Source organism: Malus sylvestris, chromosome 13, assembly GCF_916048215.2.
Source record: "Malus sylvestris chromosome 13, drMalSylv7.2, whole genome shotgun sequence".
Taxonomy (NCBI): Eukaryota; Viridiplantae; Streptophyta; class Magnoliopsida; order Rosales; family Rosaceae; genus Malus; species Malus sylvestris.
The window spans coordinates 6,317,677-6,340,875 of NC_062272.1; the positions used below are offsets into that span (position 1 = coordinate 6,317,677).

Here is a 23,199-nt window from a genome sequence, read left to right on the forward strand (position 1 = left end):
AATCGAAATAAATATAAATTTTTAGGTGGTAGAATATAAATTGTGCACGATGCCACGATATGTTGAACATTTTGATACTGACAGAATCACATAGATAAGAGAGACAATTACAACTGAAGCATAAGAGCTTGTTTGAGAGTGTTTTTAAAAGACTAAAATTACTTTTGGTGAAATATTTTTTAAAGCAATTCGCAGTAAAAATTCAAGAAATCATGAAAAAACACTTTAAATGATTCATGCAAGAAATCTCATATTTAGTGCTTTTTCCAAGAAGCACTTAAAAATGATTTTAAAATCCAAAACTAATATCACCAACAACAGTACATTCAGTTATTTAAAAGCACTTTTCTAATGGCAAGTGTGGATGAATAGCAATATGGTATTAACGTATGGGTGTTTTATTTTTGAAATTTTCATGTATAAAATTAATAATTTTTATTCATGTAAATTTGAAAGTAAATGAAAACTGCAAAAATAAAAGGAGAGAGACTGAGAGAGAACGGCAATCCGTTTGCGTAACCACAAGCACAGAGATATGTATGCATGTGTGTAATGCGTGTGATTTGGATTGAATAAATTTTGGGTTTTGGGCACTCTCTCCCACTCTCATCCATCCTCCTTCCATTTCTTCATAATATTTTGATCCTCCATCTTCTTCCAAACCACAATAACTCCACTCTTTAATTTATCTGGTTTCGATCTTTCAGATCTTCCTCTCCTTTTTACTCTTCCAAATTTCACTTCTTGATCCTTTTTCTTTCTGGGTTTTGCGTTTCACTCCTTCTGGGCAGCTTCAGCGTCATCTCCCAGAAGATTCCAAACGATCGGTTATCGAAAAAGCAGTGCATTCTTGAGGTATTCATCTTCTTTTTCCTTTTTCCTGTTAAATTCTGGAACTTTTGTGATGGTTTTATTTTTTTTAATAAATTTTTTTTGGGTGGTTTTCGGTCTGATTGGAGTTGGCATGTGACTGCAGGATCTGGGCAAGCACCGATTTTGTTTGAGACTGAATCAAAGAGGATTTGGATATTGAGGTAACTTGTTCTATCTGTGATGCTGCTGCACTTTCTTTTGGTGGGTTATTGATTTTTTTGTGGATGTTAGGTAATGTTTTGTTGGAAAGGAATAATCTTTTCAGTAGGAGATTAGATTGGCATTGAATTCTTTTTGTAAACGATCTAAAAGATTGCATTTTTTTCCTTGTTTAGATTGGTATCTTATTGACTTTCCATATTTTCAGGATTTTCGTAACCTCTTAACTTAGATAGGAGTTTTCCAATTTTTTTTCTCTGTTGAAATTATAGCACCCTCTGGTATATCAAATCTCATCTCTTTTGTAGCACATTCAGTTTATTGATTTATCTACCGAGCTTTGTTTTGTGTCTTTCGTTTCTGGAATCATCGATATGCTCTGAGTTTATCGCATGTGTGTATGTTGTCTATCTATGATTGCAGTTGTGTTGGTAGATGTTATCGATTTATAGGAAGTGCGATTACTTTTATTGGCTGCTTTTGTTTTTTCCCTTCGGGTCAGGTCTTGAGTAATGTTAAGTTTTCCTTGTTTCCAACGCTACTGACAGGAGATGACCAGATTGACTTCATTTTTTCCTGCAGTATATCAATCATGGTTTGAAGTTACAGAGTTTAGATTTACAGCTGCATTAAAATATTGAGACTTTTGCATTGTGATGCATTCAGCATTTTGTTTTTATCTTCATTGTTTTTGGATTTGTAGATGCAACTGATGTAGAGACTTATGTTGCGAATGCTTCTGCATATATTATATAACGTGCATTGACATGCATTCTCTCAAGTTTTTATGCAATAAACAAAGTGAAGAGCCCTAGCTCCTTTCCATTTTAGCTGTAGATTGAACTCGATACCTAGTTTAACACCATCAAACTCGTTATAGCTTGAGCCAATTCAGGGTCAACAGGACGGCGTATTAAGATAGACTTAATATCTTTAGATGTGAGCTGAATGAGGGTTGTCATTTTCTTTTTTTACTTGCATCTACGGTCTATGTTAATTCAAAATCAATTTTCATTTAAAGCCAGCAGTTTGTATAACGGATACCCTCATCCCTAGAGTTAATCCTGTCTCCAGTGTTCCCGCATTTGGAGTTTTACTTGAAGTTGTAGACCCACCGGAGAAGCGATGTATTCAATTTAATGAAGTAAAATTTAAATGTGGGTTTCCAACTTTGTTTAACTATTTCCTTGCTTCGTGTTTTCAAGCATATGCTGTAATATTGTTTTCACCTCTTATACCATTCTGTAACCCATCTATAGTAAGGTTGAGCATTACATGCCTTTTAGATGATTATTTCGTGAACTCGTGGAAACAATTTGTTGGTTGGATTATTTTTTATGTACACTGTCTGTTGCTGGAGATCCTTCAAAAGCACTTGGTCTTGGCCATTGCCCCACTTGTTCTAATTCAAGATTTAAATTTCCCCTTTTCCAGGTTGATTCTTGCTGTTTAAGTTACTAATCATCACCTAAAGAAAACATTTGAGGTAGTTACTTTGTCTTAATACAATGTTGGGAGGCAACAATAGTAACCCCATGCTTCCTGTTTTCGTGGATGAAAATCGATTCCCATATCCGACAAATGCTTCAAGTCAACTTCAGCTGTTTGGAAATGGTAAGTTGTTGTGTCTACATTCTTTGTTCCGGTTAGAACTTCATAATTAATTTAGATTAATTGATTTTAATCATCTCTACATGTTCATATGTAGTTCTTACCTTGCAATTCAATCTTTATTCAGCATCAACTTTTTCCTTTCTGGAATTGTCTCTAAGATGGAATTTCAACTGATGTTGCAGTACAAGCTGGATGTAACGTTGATCCTGTAAATTATTTTGGCACTGAGCATATCACTCCCATGCTTCGGCCCAATAAACGAAATAGGGAAATGGAAGATATCTCAAGACAGAAGAAGCTTCAGATTTCTTTGAACTATAATGTCTGTCCAGATGAAGCTGATCGTTCAGCTAGCATTCCAAACCCAAACGCTGTATCAACGGGGTTAAGGCTATCGTATGATGACGATGAGCGCAACTCATCAGTTACTTCTGCGAGTGGAAGTATGACAGCAGCACCTTCAATGATCCTATCCCTAGGTGACAATATCAGGACTGAGCTGGATCGACAGAAGGAAGAGTTTGATCAATACATCAAAATTCAGGTACTTGTGATCTTCAAGCACAAATATCCATATTTCTTGTTATTTACGGTATAACAAATCATCCATTCTCGCTATAACTTTGATCAATGATTCATACTCAGAAGTATAGATCCTGTTCGAATGTTGAACAATCTAGTCCAACGGCTTAAAATTTTTGAACAAGTCATTGTGCATTTCTCTTTTTCTGTGTGTGTGAGCATCGTACTATATTTAGTTGCTAATGTAAATCTAATGTTGGATGCTCATCAAGCAGGAGGAACACTTGGCAAAGGGGGTAAGGGACATGAAGCAGAGACATATGGCTTCTTTCCTTGCCGCCATAGACAAAGGCGTCAGCAAAAAGATGCGTGAGAAAGACTTGGAAATTGAGAACATGAACCGTAAGAATCAAGAATTGGTTGATAGAATAAAACAGGTGGCTGTAGAAGCGCAAAATTGGCACTACAGAGCAAAGTACAATGAGTCGGTTGTTAACGCCCTGAAGAGCAACCTCCAGCAAGCAATTTCGCAGGGTGCCGACCAAGGGAAGGAAGGATTTGGAGACAGCGAAGTTGACGATGCTGCCTCCTACATCGATCCAAATAACTACCTGACTATCCCAGTTGGACCAGCGAAATCTGTGCCGAAGAATTACCTGGGGTTGAAGGAGCAAACGGGTTCGAGAGCGTGTAGAACATGCAAAGCGAAGGAGGTGTCGATGTTGTTGATGCCTTGTAGGCACCTGTGTTTATGTAAGGACTGTGATGGGTTTGTCAATGTTTGCCCTGTATGTGAGTCAATGAAAACTGCTAGCTTCCAAGTGTACTTGTCCTAAATTATGCAGCAACTTAAAAGAAGGGAAGAAATTAAGAAAAAAATTATGTGATGCACTGTTGATAATGTGTGATTTTGTTCTCTGAAATCAAAATTTGTATGCAGAGGTTCTAGTTGTCTTTGTAAAATGAGTTGTAGCCTTTTGTTTTACGTTTTTTTTAGAGTAAATAAAAGCGCTTTTGCTATCCGATGTGTTCTACATTATAGTTGACAGAAAAAGTTAAAAATGCAGTCGAATTATAGAAGCGTTTTATAGAAAAGCAGTCTCTAAAATGTGATTGTGCGCATAAGTGCTTTATACAAAAACAAAGTGGCATATGCAATGCATAATTTATAGGGTAGTGGTGAGAATCTATTTCATCCGATTCTCTGTCGCCTGTCGGCATACCACCAATGGTGTTTTTGCTTTAATAATTGGGTGGAGCACTTGAGCACTCAGGGTTAGCATGGCAGATTGAGAAAGGCACCACCGCCACCACCACCACCATCGTGGCGGCAGCACAAGAACGGAACCATATTTCTGCATGTCATGTGGAAAAAAAAAATATCAATGAGCTGCACATGATCATTCTTCCTCCACCCAAGGCAGGCAGCCATGCCATCCACACTAGTTAACACCTATCAATAAATATTTTATGAACTGGATCTGGTTTGATGGATCTAATTTTATTATAAAACTAAATTTTGAAGTATGGAGAATGTTTAAGAGAAAGGTTTGAACTCAGGACGCAGTGGATTGAAGAGAAGACTCTAACCAGGACAATCCATCATATTGTATCTTAGGACATTTATATTGTATTCATTAGTATAATATTAATTACAACATACCTGTCCTAATGTGGTCATATTTTCATACATTTTTTATCATATATTTTCTTTATTTTTTTTTACATTTGAACGAGTTATATGCACTAAATTTTACTTTAGGCGTCCAAGTCTTCTTTTTATTCTTTCTTTTCTTCATGTAGTCCCGATATCGAATGCCTAAAGATCAAAGCAATATAATTTAGTACATATAACTCATTCAAATGCACAAAATTAAAAAAAAAATGATAAAATTGTATGAAAATATAACCACATAAACGGTAAGTAAACGATTGTCATATGGTTTCTGGTTTTCTTCTGAATTTTAGCTGATATCTTAAGCACTGGGCTTCCCAGCCATCCTCTTGTGGTCCAAAGCCTAAGGGCCTATTAGCATTTGGTGCACAAAGATTCAAGGCCAGAAGAACAGCCCAAATACATTCAACAGAGGTACAACTGGAAGATGCCTTCTCTTCTTATTTGGCTTCTGGACTAGGTCTGGCAAACGGGTCGTGTCAGTCGTGTTCGTGTCGTTTACGTGTCGTGTCACACCCGTTATCTTAACGGGTCCTTAACAGGTCGTGTCACTTTACCTAACGGGTAAAGTGACCCGACCCGTTATGACCCGTTAAGAAAAATATATTTTTTTTCTTAAATTTGCACATACCACACATTGCCACATAAATATTACTTCAAAACATTAAAACACATTTGTCGTTTAAGTACTACATCTACACTCGAAAATAAGAGCCTAATAAAAAAATAATACATACACTACTAATCTATTACAAATTTTAAATGTGCAAGGATATGCAAAATGAAACAGTTTTTGTTTTCAAGGTTGTGAAATCTTTCTCAAAAGTTTAAACCTCAATTTACAAAATCCTCGATTTACATCGATCATCATGAAATTGCATTGGAACTTTGGCTTGATCTATTGCCTTCAATAGTTATGTTGATGATGTTTTCAATAAGGTTTTCCACGTCATAACTATCTTCTGCATAAACTAAGCATAGAAAAACCAAACATTAAAAATCATTCAAATTATGAGAAGTTTACCAAAATAATTATGAAAAAAAATAAAACAATAGTACTATACCATACTTTTATTAAGTATAAACATAAGATTTTGTGGTATCCACTAGTGTAAATATTTTAAATTGAAGATCGAATTCAATCATTGTATTCATATAAGGTCAAGGAGTGTAGCTGCAAAAAATCATCAAAATTAGAGTTAAAATGACCGTTAAATCGTGATTTTTCTTTTTATAACCGTCGAAAAGTTTTGTCCCGTTAATTGATCTCTGAATGTTTGTTTTTTGTAATTTTTGACATATGCGATCTCGAAGTATATACAAACATGTTTGACGGTTGGATCTTTGAAACTAGTTTCGTAGAATGAGTATCCCATCAAAACAATAGATTCACTAATACTTAATAGTTTATTCATACTTTTATTAAGTATAACATAAGATTTTGTGGTATCCACTAGTGTAAATATTTTAAATTGAAGATCGAATTCAATCATTGTATTCATATAAGGTCAAGGAGTGTAATTGTAAAAAATCATCAAAATCGGAGTTAAATTAACTGTTAAATCGTGATTTTTCGTTTATAACCGTCGAAAAGTTTTGTCCGTTACTTGCTCTCTGAATGTTTGTTTTTTGCAATTTTTGGCGTATGCGATCTCGAAATATATACAAACATTTTTGACGGTTGGATCATTGAAACTAGTTTCGTAGAATGAGTATCCCATTAAAACAATAGATTCACTAATACTTAAGAGTTTATTCATACTTTTATTAAGTATAACATAAGATTTTGTGGTATCCACTAGTGTAAATATTTTAAATTGAAGATCGAATTCAATCATTGTATTCATATAAGGTCAAGGAGTGTAGTTGTAAAAAATCATCAAAATCGGAGTTAAATTAACCGTTAAATCGTGATTTTTCGTTTATAACCGTCGAAAAGTTTTGTCCGTTACTTGCTCTCTGAATGTTTGTTTTTTGCAATTTTTGGCGTATGCGATCTCGAAATATATACAAACATGTTTGACGGTTGGATCATTGAAACTAGTTTCGTAGAATGAGTATCCCATTAAAACAATAGATTCACTAATACTTAAGAGTTTATTCATACTTTTATTAAGTATAACATAAGATTTTGTGGTATCCACTAGTGTAAATATTTTAAATTGAAGATCGAATTCAATCATTGTATTCATATAAGGTCAAGGAGTGTAGTTGTAAAAAATCATCAAAATCGGAGTTAAATTAACCGTTAAATCGTGATTTTTCATTTATAACCGTCGAAAAGTTTTGTCCCATTACTTGCTCTCTGAATGTTTGTTTTTTGCAATTTTTGGCGTATGCGATCTCGAAATATATAAAAACATGTTTGACGGTTGGATCATTGAAACTAGTTTCGTAGAATGAGTATCCCATCAAAACAATAGATTCACTAATACTTAAGAGTTTATTCATACTTTTATTAAGTATAACTATCCACTAGTGTAAATATTTTAAATTGAAGATCGAATTCAATCATTGTATTCATATAGGGTCAAGGAGTGTAGTTGTAAAAAATCATCAAAATCGGAGTTAAAATGACAGTTAAATCATGATTTTTCGTTTATAACCGTCGAAATGTTTTGTCTCGTTACTTGATCTTTGAATGTTTGTTTTTTGCAATTTTTGGCGTATGCGATCTCGAAGTATATATAAACATGTTTGACGGTTGGATCATTGAAACTAGTTTCGTAGAATGAGTATCCCATCAAAACAATAGATTCACTAATACTTAATAGTTTATTCATACTTTTATTAAGTATAATATAAGATTTTGTGGTATCCACTAGTGTAAATATTTTAAATTGAAGATCGAATTCAATCATTGTATTTATATAAGGTCAAGGAGTGTAGCTGCAAAAAATCATCAAAATCAGAGTTAAAATGACCGTTAAATCGTGATTTTTCTTTTTATAACCGTCGAAAAGTTTTGTCCCGTTAATTGATCTCTGAATGTTTGTTTTTTGTAATTTTTGACGTATGCGATCTCGAAGTATATACAAATATGTTTGACGGTTGGATCTTTGAAACTAGTTTCGTATAATGAGTATCCCATCAAAACAATAGATTCACTAATACTTAATAGTTTATTCATACTTTTATTAAGTATAACATAAGATTTTGTGGTATCCACTAGTGTAAATATTTTAAATTGAAGATCAAATTCATTACTTGTATTCATATAGGGTCAAGGAGTGTAGTTATAAAAAATCATCAAAATCGGAGTTAAAATAACCGTTAAATCGTGATGTTTCGTTTATAACCGTCGAAAACTTTTGTCCCATTACTTGATCTCTGAATGTTTGTTTTTTTACAATTTTTGGCGTATGCGATCTTGAAGTAAATACAAACATGTTTGACGGTTGGATCATTGAAACTAGTTTTGTAGAATGAGTATCCCATCAAAACAATAGATTCACTAATACTTACAAGTTTATTCATACTTTTATTAAGTATAACATAAGATTTTGTGGTATCCACTAGTGTAAATATTTTAAATTGAAGATCGAATTCAATCATTGTATTCATATAAGGTCAAGGAGTGTGGTTGTAAAAAATCATCAAAATCGAAGTTAAAATGACCGTTAAATCGTGATTTTTCGTTTATAACCGTCAAAAAGTTTTGTCCCGTTACTTGCTCTCTGAATGTTTGTTTTTTGCAATTTTTGGCGTATGCGATCTCGAAGTATATACAAACATGTTTGACGGTTAGATCGTTGAAATTAGTTTCGTATAATTCGTATCCCATGAAGTTCAATGGTGTGTGTGTGTGTATATATATATTTATTTATTAAGTAGATTTAAATCTATTTATTTTGTATGTATAATTATTATAGTTTTTAGGGGTATAAAATTTAATATATATATATATATATATAATTATTATAGTTAATATTTTGGGTATAATTATTATAGTATATATAATTATTATAATTATTATAGTTAATTTAATATATATACATATATATATAATTATTATAGTTTTTAGGGGTATAAAATTGTTAAATTAATATATATATATATATATATAATTATTATAGTATTTTTTTAGGGTTATAAATTATTAAATTAATATTCTGCTTATCGTGTATCGTGTTACCCACGTGTATACCCGAACAAACCCGTTATCTTAACAGGTGCTTATCTGGTTACCCGATAACGACCCGTTTCGTTATCGTGTCGACCCGAACACCTGTTAATTTCGTGTCGTGTCGTGTTGGGTTATCGGGTCGTGTCAGGAATTGCCATGCCTATCTAGACCCAGTCACATTGAGCTTTAAGGTCTAAAATAAATAACGTGAGCTGAGTTCAGACAGTCGTGAGACACGGCAGTTTAACCTAATCGGTGAGTGTCGAATATTTGAACTTAAGCGGAGCCTGCGGATACTTTTTTGAACTCGGGACTCCGAATGCAAGAAAAATTGCTCGATAAGCAACAAGCGGATACTTTTAATTAGTCTAAAATTCCGAATAGTTGGCAAAAAACTTCTCTTTTCAAGAATTTCAACAAAAGCCTGCAAATATTGGAGTTCTAATTAACCACATCCGAGTTAATTAATCAAACAAGTACCTATTTATTTACACTTAATAACAGCTGCCAAATGTGACCAACTGAGTCTGCTTGTGACTCCCGCCTCGTGCCTTTTCTTTTTTATAACAAAAGCAAAATATTTGGCCGCGAAATCAAAAAAGAAGGAATGTATAGAATCTAACATAAAAGGATCAGAAATGTCAACAGAGTATAGAATTGACTTAAATGATAGTGAATGGAGATCCTCTTCAGATCTCGAAGTCTAAAGCCAGGGGACGTAGAGATCCAAGCCCGTTCAAGTGAGAAAGAGAAATTCAGACCCTAGGTTTGTGTGAGGTGAATCAATGATATGGGCTAATGGATGCTGTAAGATTTAAAACGAGTGATCCAGATTTGTACGTCATTCGGCTTCGAACACAGAGATTCGAAGAAGATCTCAATTCAATGAAAGCAAGGTATCTAACGTCAAACAATCCCAAAGTAAAGTTTGCACTAGATGTTCATCTAACCCTTCAAATTTATTGTTGATAAGTTTCCCTTGATTAAGACAAATTAAAGAACAATTAAGAAGAATGCACCAAGTCAATTATTCAGCAGCGTCCACTGTCCATCCATGAATATGATAAAATAATGGGATTCATTATTCAAATGTGCACACCAACATGATGAACGACTTTATAAAAATTAGCCTCTTGCCACACACGTGGCAATTGTTTTTTTTTTTTTTGTTATTTATTTTTACGAACCACTCATAGCCTTATTATGTGTTTTTTTTTTTGTGTGAATTTTGTTTTTTTTTTTTTTGGGAAATTCCCAATCAGATAACGACAATTTACGAATTATAAAAACTTCACTATTTTCGTCTTCTCTCTTTTATATATATATATATGATAAACCTCTCACGTTGCACACAAAACATATCACCACTAATCTTGATATATATCAAATAACTTTGACCATTTTTATTATCTGATCCACTATTGAATATAAACTCATGGATCCATTACTCTTTTCCAAAGCAAAATTTACGGTTTAAATTTTGTGTTTGAGCTACAATGAGCGGCTCAAGCTATGAAAATACAATGTGCGAGTAGACAAATTCGTATTAACATAATAATTATTAGGGAGCTTTAATAAAAATAGTTTGGGTCAACAAATATTTAACCAAAAACCATCACAAAATGTTATTTAACCAAAAAGGCTCAAAGTTAATAAAAAACCATCCAAAACTATTGTCCACAGGTCAAACTTACAAGCCTAACCCGCTATAAATCTACACTTCTGTAAATACACCTAAATGATTTGATATTGTCTTTGTCACATCCCGGCCCGGGGCGGACCACTTCCCGGGCCCGCTCCACCACCGTAGCACGATATTGTCCGCTTTGGGTCCCGATCACGCCATTACGGTTTTGTTTCTCGGAACTCACGAGCAACTTCCCAGTGGGTCACCCATCATGGGAGTGCTCTGGCCACCTTCTCGCTTAACTTCGGAGTTCCGACGGAACCCGAAACCAGTGAGCTCCCAAAAGACATTGTGATAGGTAGGGATGAGAATATACATTTAAGGATCACTCCCCTGGACGATGTGGGATGTTACAATCCACCCCCTTTAGGGGGCCCAACGATCTCGTTGGCACACCACGGCCAGGGTTAGGCTCTGATACCATTTGTCACATCCCGGCCCAGGGCGGATCACTTCCCGGGCCCACTCCACCACCATAGCACGATATTGTTTGCTTTAAGCCCCGATCACGCCCTCACGGTTTTGTTTCTGGAAACTCACGAGCAACTTCCTAGTGGGTCACTCATCATGGGAGTGCTTTGGCCACCTTCTCACTTAACTTCGGAGTTCCGACGGAACCCGAAACCAGTGAGCTCCCAAAATGCCTCGTGCTAGGTAAGGATAGGAATATACATTTAAGGATCACTCCCCTAGGCGATATGGGATGTTACAGTCTTAACTTTTCACCAACCTCAACCCAGCACGAAACCGCCATAATAACTCTTTATCTTCCTATCAAATCGAATTCCCTCATTTCAAAAACAACCAAATTAAAGTTCAAATCAAAGTTGAAAAATGAAACATTCCTCAGAACAAAGCCGCCGAAACAAGTTCAAAGAAGTTTAATGGCAGAAACCGGCGAAGCAATGTCTGGAAAAAAAAAAAGGAACCAAAACATAAAATTGTTTCTGGAAAAAAAACCATATACAGTGTTTATTTTGTCTGTGCATAAACAAACACTGTAACTGGAAAGAAAAAAACGAAAATCCATAAACGGTGACTTAGATTCCAGAAACAATGATTTAGATTCCATAAACAGTGACTTAGATTCCAGAAATAGTCTATGTTTTAACATTTGACTGTTTCTTTTCTTTCATGCATCAGTTGATTATATTTAAGAAACAATGTGATTATTTTGCTTTGAATCCAAATACAGTGAATTTCACTATTTATTTTCTAACTTCCATTTAAGAAACAGTGCGTCTATTTCATTTGGATCGAGAAACAGTGACTTAGATTCCAGAAATAGTAACTTAGATTCCAGAAATAGTGACTTAGATTCCATAAACAATGTTACTTAAAATTTAGAAACAGTTTATTTTTACAGTCCAAAAACAGTGATCCGTCGTTATTATTGAATAGCATGCAAATCTCAAATTTATTTTCTGGAGAAACGAACGATGAACTCCACTGACGAAGACAAATTGAAAAAAAATACATCAAATACACTATGAATAATAACGACGATCACATTTCAACGAAATCGTACAAAATATAAATTAAATAGCATGAGGATCTATATTTTTGTTTCAAAGAAGAAGAAGGTCTGCAAAACAACGATGAACTCCATTAACGACGAGAATCTGGAACTTAACCTAAAAAAGTTAGGGATAAAATCAACAAATCATAATTTATTATGGTTGGGCCATTTTTAGTTGAATTACTTTAATATGGGTCTTGTACTAATCATTAAACAAAACTTATAACATGAATTTTTATTAAAACTAAAACTTTTCTAATCATTTTCGTTAATTTTCCTTAATAATTAAGGTTAAAATACGGTTATCCTCCCAAACCCCAATCCTTAATATACAGAAATATTTGTTTGTTGTGGCTAATATGCCTAATGGGAAGAATGAACACACTATCGTGACTAATTAAATTAGCAACTTGTAGCGACACTTACTGAGTCAACTAGGGAGAGCTGCTGTATAGTGTTGACTAAGGCCAAAAGCTTTGATTGGGGTTGGTAACAATTATTAAAAAATTGAACAATAGACTTACATACAACACAAATTTTCATGCGATATTTTAATAAGTATGATATAGAGATCAAATTTTCGAATCAAATTTAAAGATCCTTATCAAATTTGCTTATTTTCACATAAATTTTGAGGGCCGATTGTGTGTACCACAATATTTAAAATACTTTGTAAATTACAATATGTAACAGTTGATGATGGTACTATTTCTCTAAATTAATATTATAGTAAACGAGCCCATTCAAATTTTCTTGTTTTTGGATAAATTTTGAGGGATTTGGATCCTCTCCTCTAAGCAAAGCACACGGGCCGTTAGGTTTTGATCCAACGGCTACAAACAAGAGGCCTTCTAAAAGTTATAATAATTTTAGGCGTTGAATCAAAATCCAACTGCCCGTGTGTTTTGTTTAGGAGGCTGAGCCTCCTAAGCTCAGGAGAGGATCCAAAACCAATTTGGAGGGCTTGATTGTGCACACTTTTCAACACACACACACATATATAAGGTACATAAAAATTAAAATTTTAGATTATTTTTGTAAATCACATAATATAACGGTTCACAGTTATACTCTTCATTTAAAGCATTAAAAAAAATTGAATCAACCACTATATTATTAGAAAAACGATAAAAGTTTGCACATTAAAGTTCCCATTTTTGGACTAGAGTTGGGGGCACTGACGCTGATGTTAGGAAACTACAAACAATCAACGGTGATCCACCCGCAAAAACAGAAACCAACCGTACCCGCGAAGCTGTGGATCATTCTCCAGTACAAAATTACAAAAACAGGCTGCCCTTGAAGACTCCTTGGTCCAAATCGGTAGGTGCCCGCATGTGTCCGTTAAGTTGCCGCTAAAAATTAAATCCAATCCCCCACCAACCTACCCATGAAAAACATCAAATTAAAAATTAACCCCCAAATTAACAGAAAATTATATTTGCGTTTATAATTTTGGGAAGCTATAAATACGCTCCTCCATTGGCTGGTAGATTTCAGTTGTGAGTTTGCTCTGCATCTACCTCTACCTACCTCCCTCACCCTCTCTCTCATCGGAACTAACAGGCATTTTTCAACGGTAAGTTTTTTTTCTCTCCAGCATTTCTGAAAATCCAAATCCCCATTTGATCAAATTCAAAAAAAGTTGAGATCTTTGATTGAATCGATTCTGATTTGTGTGGGAAAAAAACAGGTTGAGAAATGGCACGCAAGAAGATCCGAGAGTACGACTCCAAGAGATTGTTGAAGGAGCACTTCAAGAGGCTCGCCGGCCGCGATTTGCCTCTTAAATCTGCCCAAGTGAGTTTTTTTTGTTAGTTTTTACTTTTTATTGTTTCTTCGATTTGGATTTGCTCTCTGTTGAGCTTTTAGATCTTCAAGTTTCAGAATTTGGCGCCCCATATCGAAAGATTTGAAAGATTATTCGTTGTCATTGGGATATTAGGAAATAAATCAAATGAAATTATGTGGTTAAGCTGTTGTTTAAATGCTAGTTATGGATAATTATTTGATTATAGATCTAATCCGAACTTAATAGACTTAATCATTAAAAGGGTTTTGATTTAGATCTTTTATCCCATTTGGGTTTTGGTTTTCTTAACTGAGTTGTTTAAGATTTTACAAATCTGTTTGTATGATGTCGATTAAGAAGTGAATATGATGTTTCTGAATATAAATTATGTTGGAAATTGTAATTAAATTGTGTTTTTTTAGATTACCGAAACAACCGATGTCAATGAGCTGCTGGAGAAGGAATCGTGGCTTTCGTCTTCCAAACTCGTTGTGAAGCCTGACATGTTGTTCGGAAAGCGTGGGAAGAGCGGTTTGGTTGCCTTGAATCTTGATTTTGCTCAAGTTGTCGAATTTGTGAAGGAGCGCCTAGGCAAAGAGGTATTTGATCTCCACATTGTTTCGTCAATACATAAGTTCCTTGTGTGTGTTTTGCATTTGATCTTCATAAGAAATCGAGAATTGGGCTTACATGTTTCTTTCTTTTGGCGTTTCAGGTCGAGATGGGTGGCTGCAAGGGACCAATAACCACGTTCATTGTCGAACCCTTCATTCCCCACAACGAAGAGTTTTACCTTAATATTGTCTCAGACCGACTTGGAAACAGCATAAGCTTCTCCGAATGTGGAGGAATTGACATTGAGGAGAACTGGGATAAGGTATTTTTGGATGTCAATTTGTTACCTATTCAAACGCTATTCTTTGTTATTTTCAACAAAAAGATAAAAATTCCTAGAAGTGGATCTTCTATCAGCTCTATTTGTCCACCTTAACGCTCCATATGTTTAAAAGAAGTATACTTTGTGCAGGTAAAGACCATATTTGTCCCTACTGGAGTTGCTTTTTCATCAGAAGTGTCTGCTCCACTTGTTGCAACCCTACCCTTGGAGGTAAGTCCTTTTATTGATATGGTATTTCGGTATCATTTCTGTATGGTTTACTTCTGACCAGGAAGAAACAAATAATGCACTCGATTTTGCTTAATGCGTCATCAGATGCTGTTTCTCTGTTGAGTTCATGTTCATTTTGGTTTAAATTGGAAATCACTGACAATTATTATTCTTGAATATAGATCAAAGCAGAACTCGAGGACTTTATCAAAGCCGTATTTGCTCTATTTCAAGGTGTGTTAAAAACTTTTGACAGTTCCATTTTGTAATAGAGTTGTTAGAACTTAAAAGGACAATTTTGCTAATTATCATTATGTTACAGATTTGGACTTCACATTTCTGGAGATGAATCCTTTTGCATTGGTTGATGGAAAGCCATATCCTTTGGATATGAGAGGCGAGCTGGATGACACTGCTGCTTTCAAGAATTTCAAAAAGTACATTTCATTCACTTCAGTTGTTTTACCTTCTCTATTTTGTTATGTATATGCCAAGCTATTTACTAATGTTTTAGCAAACCACTTTCAATACCAAGTTACCAACTTACATTTTTTTTATGTTCAGGTGGGGCAGTATTGAATTCCCAATGCCCTTTGGAAGAGTTATGAGTCCTACAGAGAAATTTATTCACGGGCTAGATGAAAAGGTACACACTCAACTTTTAAATGAGTAATGTATTTATACTTTCTGTTAATAATCAGTAAATACAATGTGTCTAGATGTTCCGAATCCTTTGTTTCTATCTAGGAAAGGAAGTTGCGTCTTCTTGGCACTACCAAGAAGTCAGCTGATTCCTAGTTTGTCTTTCATTTTCACTATGCAGCCCGAAAGCCAGGATTCCTGCTGTTATGGTTTATCTAAAATTCTAAGTGCATGTCACTAGGATTGTATTATAGAGTTCAAACCTTTCTGACCTCTGAGAAATAAAGGTCCTCTTTTCCCAGTCAACTGGTCTGCCTGTATTTATTCTTTAAATTGGAGACCTCATCCTTAATGTCTCTCATTTGTAATTTCATATTGGTAATGTTTATCACATCTCATTGGATAACATCCATTTTAGTAGCCCTGCCATTGTTGATTTATTAATTTTATTTGTGATTTTCTTGCAGACAAGTGCATCTTTGAAATTCACAGTTCTGAACCCAAAGGGGCGAATTTGGACTATGGTCGCAGGAGGAGGTGCAAGTGTCATCTACGCAGACACGGTGTGTGTACATAAGATTTAGAAGTTTAACTGGATTTGAACCCCGTAGCTTTTTGACATTTTGTTTCGTTGGCATTAATTGCTCACCAAAATGATTTTCTTTGGTCAGGTTGGAGATCTTGGCTTTGCTGATGAGCTTGGAAACTATGCTGAATACAGTGGAGCACCCAATGAAGAGGAGGTGTTGCAGTACGCCAGAGTTGTGATTGATGTAAGAACAATTAATTTTTGCCGTGCATCATTATTCTTCATAAACGTCAAGCCACACAAGCATATGCACCTCACATTTTGTTGTTTAATACTAATCTTATGCCTTGTACAGTGTGCAACTTCTGAGCCTGACGGTCGTAAGCGAGCCCTTGTAATAGGAGGAGGTATTGCTAACTTTACCGATGTTGCTGCAACATTCAATGGCATTATTCGTGCCTTGAAGGAGAAGGTGAGCTTAATCTTCTAGTTTAAATCCTTTTTTATGGCGAATAATGTTCTGTTCTTATCCTTTCGAAGTACGAAAATTGACAATGGCATATTTGATTACTCCAGGAATCTAAGCTTAAAGCCGCACAGATGCATCTTTACGTCAGGAGAGGAGGCCCCAACTACCAGAGGGGGCTTGCAAAAATGCGGGCACTTGCAGAGGAAGTCGGCCTCCCTATTGAGGTACCAAATATTTTTCAAATCTCCACTGATTAGGCAGACATGCAGAGCTCACACTAAAATTCATTTCCGAAGAACTTGTCTGACATTTATTCTTCTGTTTCTGTGTTCCCTTGCAGGTCTATGGACCCGAAGCAACAATGACCGGTATTTGCAAACAGGCAATTCAGTGCATCACCGCAGCTGCATAAGTTATCGTTCAGATTGCTCGCACCCTCGCTCTCCCCTTTCCTTTTCTTTTCTTTTCTTTAGTGGCAAGTTTCGCATCTTCATTAAATCCTTGTACCAATTACGTTCTATCAAAACCTAAGCCAAGTTAATGTAGTTTTTACGTGCTAATGGGTGAATGGTAACGTGATGATGTTGTATGATGATCATATTACCGTAATAAAAAAGTTTACTTTGTTATTCATTTCGTTTCTACGCATATGAACCCTTTTTTTTCAAAGACAAAAACAAACTTGCAAAGAGATCCCAGAGGGATAACTATCAACTATGGACGTTAAATCTCACAACAGCATACAAGGCACATTCACTGGAAATTTAGAGGTCATTTTGTAATACGCAAACGTTGCAAGTTATTTGACGCTACATCGTCTCTTACCACATAAGACAATGGTACCATTACCATGCTTGCAACAAAGACAGTCGAAGAAAAATCAAAGCAGTCCCCACAAGAAAAACTTATGGGGAAAGCTACAACTGATGCATTTTCCTTTGGATATGAGCCATCAACAAATTAATGTAGGATGGAGACATGGGGGTGTGGGTAATATGATTTGACCGTAAGAAAAATATGGGATATATGAATTCTTACTCTTTAGCTTAATGTGTTCTCTTTGGTTTCTTGCTGTATTTCTTCCCTTATTATTTATTAACCTCTTCGAACGTTCGCGCGTGCATGGATGGAGTCTTTCTTTTTTCACGCATTTTACATGCGACTTAGATATATTATATTTCCTTTTATTTGCAATTGTATGTCATATTTTATTTTAGACGCAGTATGAGAAAGAAAACAACTAACATAACACATCTTAAGGGACGAGTAACACCTGTAATTAGAAAAGGGGTCTCTCGCATGCACGTGAACACGTGTAAAGAGACTACTAATTCTATGTATAATGGATTTTCTACCTAGTGAAATAAGATAAAAGAAGAAAGTTGAATTACACAATTGATACATGCCATCCAAATGGCTTCTTTTTTCCGAAGTGGTTAAACTTGAATGATCCCATGTTAGGGAAGCATCCACATGGAACTAGTAATTTCCTATTACGTGGCATTCTAGTTCAATAATACATTGTTTTGTGTAAATTTTTTGTTCATATAACGATGTATTATTGAACTAAGACGTCCCGATAAGGGTAAACATTTTCTATATAAGTTTCCCATCATACATGTAACATGGTATTTTGAATCCATAAAGAATCAATGCATGTCATGAGTCATAAGTTAAGAGTTCAGACCATTCAAAGAGTGGCTCGCTAGCTAGCTAGTCTCTGCCCTTTTGAGTTGAATATTGAATCAAGAAGTCTTCGTTTGTGTAGTTTGGACCGGACAAATTTGTCCTAGGTGGTTGGCTGGCTAATACTTCTGTTGGCTAGGTCATCTACACCTCTCTGGGATTATACTACTTCTGGATTAAATAATAAAAAATGTGGTTGGTTGGTGGTGAAGCCCCAACATGGACGGCGTGAATTGATCCTCTTATTTGTTCACCAATATCTAGTCGTGGTCAGGTCCACCGCCCCGCCCTACTCCACCGGTCACCTCACGCTTCTCTGTTTTTTATTCTCTAATTATTAACATGTTTTTTTCTTTTTGTTCAAAATGAATTTTTAATGTCATTAATGTTACAGTCTAGTATTATTAATACTACGATTTAATAATATTCTTCATTATTTATAAGTGAAAAATCTTAAGCCCTATTATCACAAAGACGAATTTAAATCACATTATTGCTAATTCATTATAAAATTAAATGTAATCTTAATGTAGATAATATCGTTCGTTAAAAAAATAATTAAAGTTAAGCCTAGTCTTAGTCAAGAAACTTAACCCAAAAAAACGTCTTAGTCAAAAAAGTATGAATTCTATCCACTTCACGCTCCCCATATAGAGATCCCGCCACGCACAGCTTTCCCACTAATCATCTCCCTCTCTCTCCTTCCTTTCTCTCTCTAAAACAATTAGCAATGGCGTTGCATGTTCAAATTCCGACCAAAATCTCCAGCATCGAAGACCAGGAAGAAGCTCCACTCTACGGAGACATCTTAGAGGCCATACTCTACCACGTGCCTCTCCTTCATCTCGTTCCTGCCTGTCACGTGTCAAAGTCCTGGAACCGCGCCGTCTCCTCCTCCCTCCGCCACCTCAAACGAAACGTCAAGCCCTGGCTCATTGTCCTCGCCCAAACCATCAGGTTTCCCTACAAGATCAACGCACGTGCCTACGACCCTGCCTCGCACGCTTGGATCGACATCCACTTTCAGCCGTCCATGAAATCCATCTCCACCCTCCGATGCTCCCACTCCACACTCCTCTACATGCTGTCTCCCTCCAAATTCGCCTTCTCAACCGACCCCCTCCACCACACATGGAACCACGTGAACGCCCCGTTGGTCTGGCGCACCGACCCGATTGTCGCGCTGGTGGGCCACCGCATAGTCGTCGCAGGTGGCACCTGCGATTACGAGGACGACCCCCTGGCCGTCGAAATTTACGACACAAGGGAGCGCACATGGGGAACGTGCAACTCAATGCCCGCTATCCTCAAGGACTCGGCTGCCTCCACGTGGCTCTCTGTCGCCGTCGACGACAGCAAAATGTACGTGACGGATAAAAACACCGGTTTGACCTACACCTTCGATCCCGATTCCAATACGTGGTGTGGACCATACGATCTGTGTCCCGACAGGACGGTGTTCGGCGCCGTCACCGGATTCGCTAATGGCCGCTTTATTTTGGTGGAGGCGGTCGGAAGCGCGGGGAATTTGACAACCATGAAAGTGTGGGAAGTGAACGGGGTGTCGCTTGAGTGCAAAACTTTGATCGGGGAGATGCCGCCGGCGATGGTGGAGAAGCTGAAGGGCGAGACCGACTGCGCGGGGACGGTTTCGATGAGCTGCACGAGAGATATGGTGTGCCTGCATAACACTTTGTCGCCGGAGGAGCTGATCCTCTGCGAGCTTGTCGACGACGGGTGCAGGTGGGGGAGCGTAGGGAATGCGGTTGTGAACGACGGCACCCGAATGCAGAAGTTGGTGGTGACGTGTTCGAATGTTGGTCTACCGGATTTGCATAAAGCCGTACAACTTGGAGCGCTGAAAGTGGTTTGAAAAAGGCAGCAAGAATCATGGCGGAAGATTAATCGTATATAAGGAATATTTTTTTTATATTTTTTTAAAAAAGAATTATATGGAATACTATCAATTTACCAAGAACTATGTTGTTTTGAGAGCTTTCGTTGAATTTAATAAATCGAAATAATCGTGACATATGTTACATGAAAGGGTAATGCTAATAATTTAATCATTAACACCACGTTATTTGATTCAGTTTAAAAATTAGCTAAATGGGACTAATGGTTTTCATGGGGTAACCAAAAATAGTTCTGTAAAACAATTCAAATTTAAACCCTCATGTGTGTTAGAATTATGTCTTTTATAAAAAGTCTTATTGTTGATCTCCATTTTCTACAGAACATTCTGTCTTTGATCACGGCTGGTCCATGAATTGGACATTTCAATCAAAATATAGTTGGTGACTTCGTCACGATAGTCTATCATTTTAGAGGTCATGAAGTCGCACATAAGCATTTTAACCTTTCCAATCACCATCTTGTGATCCACTAGCATCATAAATCTAATCCGTGTGGAATACAAGTCTGAAATTTGTCTCCAAACACTCGGCCACCCCGTGGTGGTTATTTGGTTCTTTCACTTTCATCAAATTTTCTGTAAGTGATGAATCCGGATCCTCTTTGTGAAAAAACGGGAAACCCGTGAATTGTGTCCTTTCATCGTACATTATGTAGTCAGAAATCATTTTAATCTTTTTTATTTAAAATTAAACACAAACAGTACCAACAAAAACTAACCGCATGATATACAATGAACGGACACGATTCATAGATCTCCACGATCCTCACAAAGAGTATCCTGTTAACTAATTGATAGACAAAAAAAATCATATGGTGCCACCTAGATTATTATAAAAATCTTCTAAAACGATTTAAAAACTTAAACCAACAAAGCTAAAAATAAATATAAATAATAAACTAAAAACATAAATACAAAACAAAAAACATCATCTTCTTCGTCTGAGTTAGGGTTATGAATTAGGTAAGGATAATGCTAAGGAGATTTAATTTATAATAAAAGTTGTAAACTAAATGATTTATCATCAATAGATATGAATATGTTTGTCAACGCTTAAATAATAACTCAATCATCAACTTTTATGTCAATTAATTTATAAAATTTTATCTACAAATTTAACAACTTTAGCATTACCCGTTAGGTAACGATGAATTATCATGCTTTGGGTGTGTGGAAGGTTGGGAATCGCAAAGTAATGATGGATTTAGAAAGATTTCAATAGATGAATTATTACGCTCCATATCCAACCACCCCCAAAAAGAAGAACAATGGAACGATGAATTACAAAAGAGTAATGATAGATAGACTAAATTTAATACAAATTTTATAAATTAAATGATGTATCGTAAATATAAAATAAACACGTTTCTCAACGTTTAAGTAATAATCAAATTATCAACTTCTATATCATTTAATTTACAAAATTTTGTCTACAATTTGATCTCATATCATTGCAATTTGATCTCATAGCATTGCTCATTACAAAATGAGAGTCACAATCGAAGGCTAATGAATCCGACAGCTGGGTGTCGAATAAGAGCTCCGGAGGGACGGAAATTCGGGGTCTTGGCAGACAATAGGCAGGACAGGAAGCAGTTGCAGATTGATGAGCAACTTAAGTCTGCTAAGTTAAGGAGGTGGCGATGTAGTTGCAACCAATAAAAATTTGACTAGCATTAGCTGAATTTGATTACATAGCTATTTCCGATCACGTATATATATGATTGTTGGATTAAATGATATTTAAACGATCTAATCGTTTATTTTTCGGTATAAGCTTTTAGTGCATAAGAAAGTAAACAACCTCCTTTGCTAACCAAACAAGGCATTTCATTGAATGAAGCCCACTTCCTCCTAGAATAATTAAAAAGTCATTTTTTTTTGTCTTTCCTCAAAGATAATGTTTACTAAAAATGTTTCAAATTTGATACATATAATAGTTGGATTAAACGATCAACATTTTAGAACTTGTTTGAAAGTGTTTTTTAAATTGTTAAAAACGTTTTTAAATAAAATACTTTTAATACCAAATCTTAAATAAAAATACAAATAAATCTAAAACGGTCAAGATATTCCAGCAGAAAAGATCCACTTGGAATATATGAATGGCTGCAAGCCTGCAGAAGAGAATGCTTTGAATAATAATATATTCTTCTCAATGAGAGGAACTTATAGGTGTACAACCCTAACATAAAAGGAAAGAAAACTAATTACAAGTGATTACATGGGATTACATATCAATTAGGGATCCTACATAAAATACAAAAGTCAACACTCCCCCTCAAGTTGGTGCATATATGTCGCTCATGCCCAACTTGTGTAAGAAACTTGAAAACTTGTGACTCGAAACAGCTTTTGTGAGGATATCTGCCAACTGATCTTCTGTTCTTATCGCCGGTACTTCAATTATTTTCCCTTCCAATTTTTCTTTGATGAAGAACCGATCAACTTCAACATGCTTTGTTCTATCATGTTGTACCGGATTATGTGCAATGTCACGAGCAGCTTTATTATCACAAAATAATTTCATGGGCTGATCATGTTGTATATCCAAATCGCTTAACAGAAGCTTAAGCCACAAAATTTCACAAATCCCCAAAGCCATACCTCTGTATTCTGCTTCTGCACTGGAACGGGCAACCACATTCTGTTTCTTACTTCTCCATGTAACCAAGTTACCCCCAACAAACGTAAAGTAACCTGATGTTGAGCGTCTATCATCAATGGAACCTGCCCAGTCTGCATCAGTATAACCTTCAACACTAAAGTGATTATTCCTCTTAAACAAAATTCCTTTGCCCGGACTTCCCTTCAAATATCGCAATATTCTCATCACGGCATTCATATGTTGTTCTCCAGGATCATGCATGTATTGACTCACTA

General features: G+C 35.8%; 3 protein-coding genes across 4 annotated transcripts; all 3 read left to right on the forward strand.

Annotated features, from left to right (window-relative positions):
- The first annotated feature begins 501 nt into the window (after positions 1–501).
- LOC126597270 (probable BOI-related E3 ubiquitin-protein ligase 3) lies at positions 502–4,188 on the forward strand. 2 transcript variants are annotated; one of them, XM_050264049.1, is made up of 5 exons: positions 502–855; positions 977–1,034; positions 2,467–2,646; positions 2,829–3,190; positions 3,444–4,188. In XM_050264049.1, the coding sequence occupies exons 3-5, from the start codon at positions 2,541–2,543 to the stop codon at positions 4,002–4,004; spliced, it is 1,029 nt and encodes a 342-aa protein (XP_050120006.1). In that variant the 5' UTR covers positions 502–855; positions 977–1,034; positions 2,467–2,540; the 3' UTR covers positions 4,005–4,188. The 2 variants fall into 2 exon arrangements, with proteins under 2 accessions (XP_050120006.1, XP_050120005.1); XM_050264048.1 differs by lacking the exon at positions 502–855 and having other exon boundaries at positions 952–1,034.
- Positions 4,189–13,589: 9,401 nt separating this feature from the next.
- On the forward strand, positions 13,590–17,348 carry LOC126596746 (ATP-citrate synthase alpha chain protein 1-like). The gene is made up of 13 exons (XM_050263416.1): positions 13,590–13,754; positions 13,869–13,975; positions 14,390–14,566; positions 14,683–14,844; positions 14,995–15,075; positions 15,258–15,309; positions 15,398–15,512; positions 15,640–15,721; positions 16,185–16,280; positions 16,389–16,490; positions 16,602–16,718; positions 16,823–16,939; positions 17,056–17,348. Exons 2-13 carry the CDS (start codon positions 13,877–13,879, stop codon positions 17,125–17,127), a joined length of 1,272 nt encoding a protein of 423 aa, XP_050119373.1. The 5' UTR covers positions 13,590–13,754; positions 13,869–13,876; the 3' UTR covers positions 17,128–17,348.
- A 1,728-nt stretch (positions 17,349–19,076) lies between these two features.
- On the forward strand, positions 19,077–20,433 carry LOC126595512 (F-box/kelch-repeat protein At1g23390-like). Its single transcript, XM_050261787.1, has one exon. It carries the CDS (start codon positions 19,132–19,134, stop codon positions 20,272–20,274), a length of 1,143 nt encoding a protein of 380 aa, XP_050117744.1. The 5' UTR covers positions 19,077–19,131; the 3' UTR covers positions 20,275–20,433.
- Positions 20,434–23,199: the final 2,766 nt, after the last annotated feature.